Source organism: Trichoplax adhaerens, genomic scaffold (genome assembly GCF_000150275.1).
Source record: "Trichoplax adhaerens TRIADscaffold_6 genomic scaffold, whole genome shotgun sequence".
NCBI classification, from domain to species: domain Eukaryota; kingdom Metazoa; phylum Placozoa; class Uniplacotomia; order Trichoplacea; family Trichoplacidae; genus Trichoplax; species Trichoplax adhaerens.
Window position 1 is genome coordinate 1357276 of NW_002060948.1, and position 2626 is coordinate 1359901.

Below are 2626 nucleotides of genomic sequence, written 5' to 3' on the forward strand. Positions count from 1 at the left end.
TAGTAGCCAACGGGGCTATTATCAAAGGTTTCGATACTAAAAGTAACATTAAATAAACATAGAAACGGCTAAAAATCAACGATTGTTGGACCTTTCACAATAGGGCCTAGTTAATGATTGAGCTACCTTAGAAATATTATGTACTATCGCACGATATAAGCATCAAAGTTAACAATTCTTTAACTAGACAAATTTCAATTTATTTACTGTGATGGAACAGTTCGTGATGAAAATAGATACAAAAAAATTGAGCGTATTACTTAGCGAAAACGTTTGGAGCTATTTTCAACCCATTTCACTGGAAATCAATCTAGTGTACGATAGTTTATTTTGGGGCATTTATTACCATAATGAAAGCTTGCCAAGCGGCGTAATAAAACTGTAATATATGTAGATTATAACGTAGGGATAAAGATGCACAGTATAGTATTTTCTATTATTTTATCATTCAATAGTCCAATTTCACGGTTAACAATAAAATCCGAACTTTAAAATCTTATCCTACTGTTATAGTCTTAACTTTCAGTTGCCTATTTTTTTTTTATCGCATTTACAATTGGCAGTATTACCATTATTATTTTTCTTTCCCTTGTCTTGATATTTTTGAAATTCTATTTGTGATTATTCAATCTTTATCAGTTTATCCCACCTACTGATACAAGATATTCTCCTTCTGTTTGGTAAATTTAGCGATAATTTTCTTTCTCTGTTAATTGGCGGTAGAAATTAGTTCGAACACGTTTTTCATCTGCCCTGTCTTTTTCGTTTCTCCATTGACCTTTTTCTAAATCAGCGCGTCTTTGATCATCTTCTTGTAATAACTCACTTAATGCACTAATATATCTCATGGCTAGACGTAACGTTGTCAACTTGGTTAATTTACCATCTTTGGGATAATAAGGTACAAGACGTCTTAATTCTTCAAAAGCTATATTCATTTTGGACATGCGACTTCGTTCTCGAGCATTGGCTTTTAATCGTCGATATTTTGTCATAGAATGTAATCGACCATTGGTAGGATGATGAGAAGGGTTAATGTCTCGATTTTCTTCATTGCCACCAATACAACTGTCGCTATTATTGTGATGCTGTGATTCATGATGGTTATTATTAGCACCAGCGCTATGAGTATACTGTGTTGTTGGTGGCTGATGTTGATGATGATGATGCTGATGATGATGATGAAGATGAGATCCTTCGTCTTGTTGTGATGATAGACGGTGTGGATGTTGTATGTGAGGATGATATAAAGAACTAATAGAATTATGTTGTTGGCGTTGATCTTGATTGATGTCTTCTTGAGAATCATGAAGAGGAAGTCCATTAATGCTACGTGGCCTTAAATTATAGCTTACGTTATCTTGATGTAGACTAGTAGAAACCATAGAAGTTGCTGGAGTCGTCACAATCATTCTTCCTGTTGCTGGGCTAGTGATATGATGATCAGTAACAGTAGAATGAGTTGTTGATATTTTGGTTACTCCAGCGATGGCTGTTGTTGTACTACCATCACTTCTTGTATAAGAGCTTTTATTTGATAAGTAGTGGTCTAAATTTCGATCTTGATCCACTTTGTCAACACTAGCTGATTTAGGATGGCGATGATGAAGAGTATTACTGTCTTTTATCCCATTGTCAACATGTTTAGCGGCATTTTTCTTTCCTTTAGATGAACTCTTTTCTATCGGTGGCATCATGGCGTAAATTAAAAATTACAACGATACCAGGATCTATTTCAATACTGTGATAGTAATAGCAAATGTTAATCAATAATTTGTATTATCTATGTATCTTGATAAAATTTTGAACAGAATGAGTCTTTATCCCTATATGAAATAGATTGAAAGAAGAGGAAATTATTTATCTACAATAAGGAAATTTATAGCCCTCTAAATTGACATCGTCTCGATCTACTTATAGCCGTAATGTAAAAATAATACAATTCTTTTTTTTATTTACTGCAAAATGATTAATTCAATATTCAATTCTATTTTCGACTTGATGATATAATCAATTCTGCATCAACTGGCCGATATATTGTGGCGTATTGAACAGATTTTAAATTGTTCTAGATAACGATCCTGATCTAAATATCAGTCCTTCATGGTATAGGGCGATAGACAGCTCGAAAGTGAGAATTGATTTACCTCTCTACAGCAACGTTTGTTGTCAACCTGTCGATAATCAATAGCTAACAGCGAATTTTTTCTTCCTCTTTCCACGATGGATAATAGTTACAGCACGAAGCTAGCGCTATCACTGCTTGAACTACCGATACAATTGGCAGTGAATTGATTGATCAATTTTTCTTCAAGCGGATCTTTTTTTTCTCTCCTTTTTTAATTTTCTTACTCTCCACTCTGACTCCGTCCAACGATTCCCTTTCTGTGTCTCAATTGCAATAAAGTGATTCCTTTTTAAACAACTTTTGTTCTACTGATGTTGATATTCTCATCATCAATTACGTGTAACTAATGAAGTAAATCAATAGAGTCATGCTAGTCATGCTTTTCCTATTCAAATAATAGACAGTAGAAGTAATCGATCGCTTGAGACAGCGTTCAATCAATACCTATTGGGATTTTTCTTTTTTTCTTTCTCTCAAATATCATCCATAATATTATCC

At 33.7% G+C, this 2626-nt stretch overlaps 1 protein-coding gene across 1 annotated transcript; it reads right to left on the reverse strand.

Moving 5' to 3' along the window:
- Positions 1-806: 806 nt before the first annotated feature.
- On the reverse strand, positions 807-983 carry TRIADDRAFT_9440 (uncharacterized protein; the record flags this gene model as incomplete). The annotated part of the gene is made up of 1 exon (XM_002113580.1): positions 807-983. A coding segment is annotated over one exon (177 nt), but the record flags the coding sequence as incomplete, so codon positions are not given.
- Between the last annotated feature and the right edge of the window lie 1643 nt (positions 984-2626).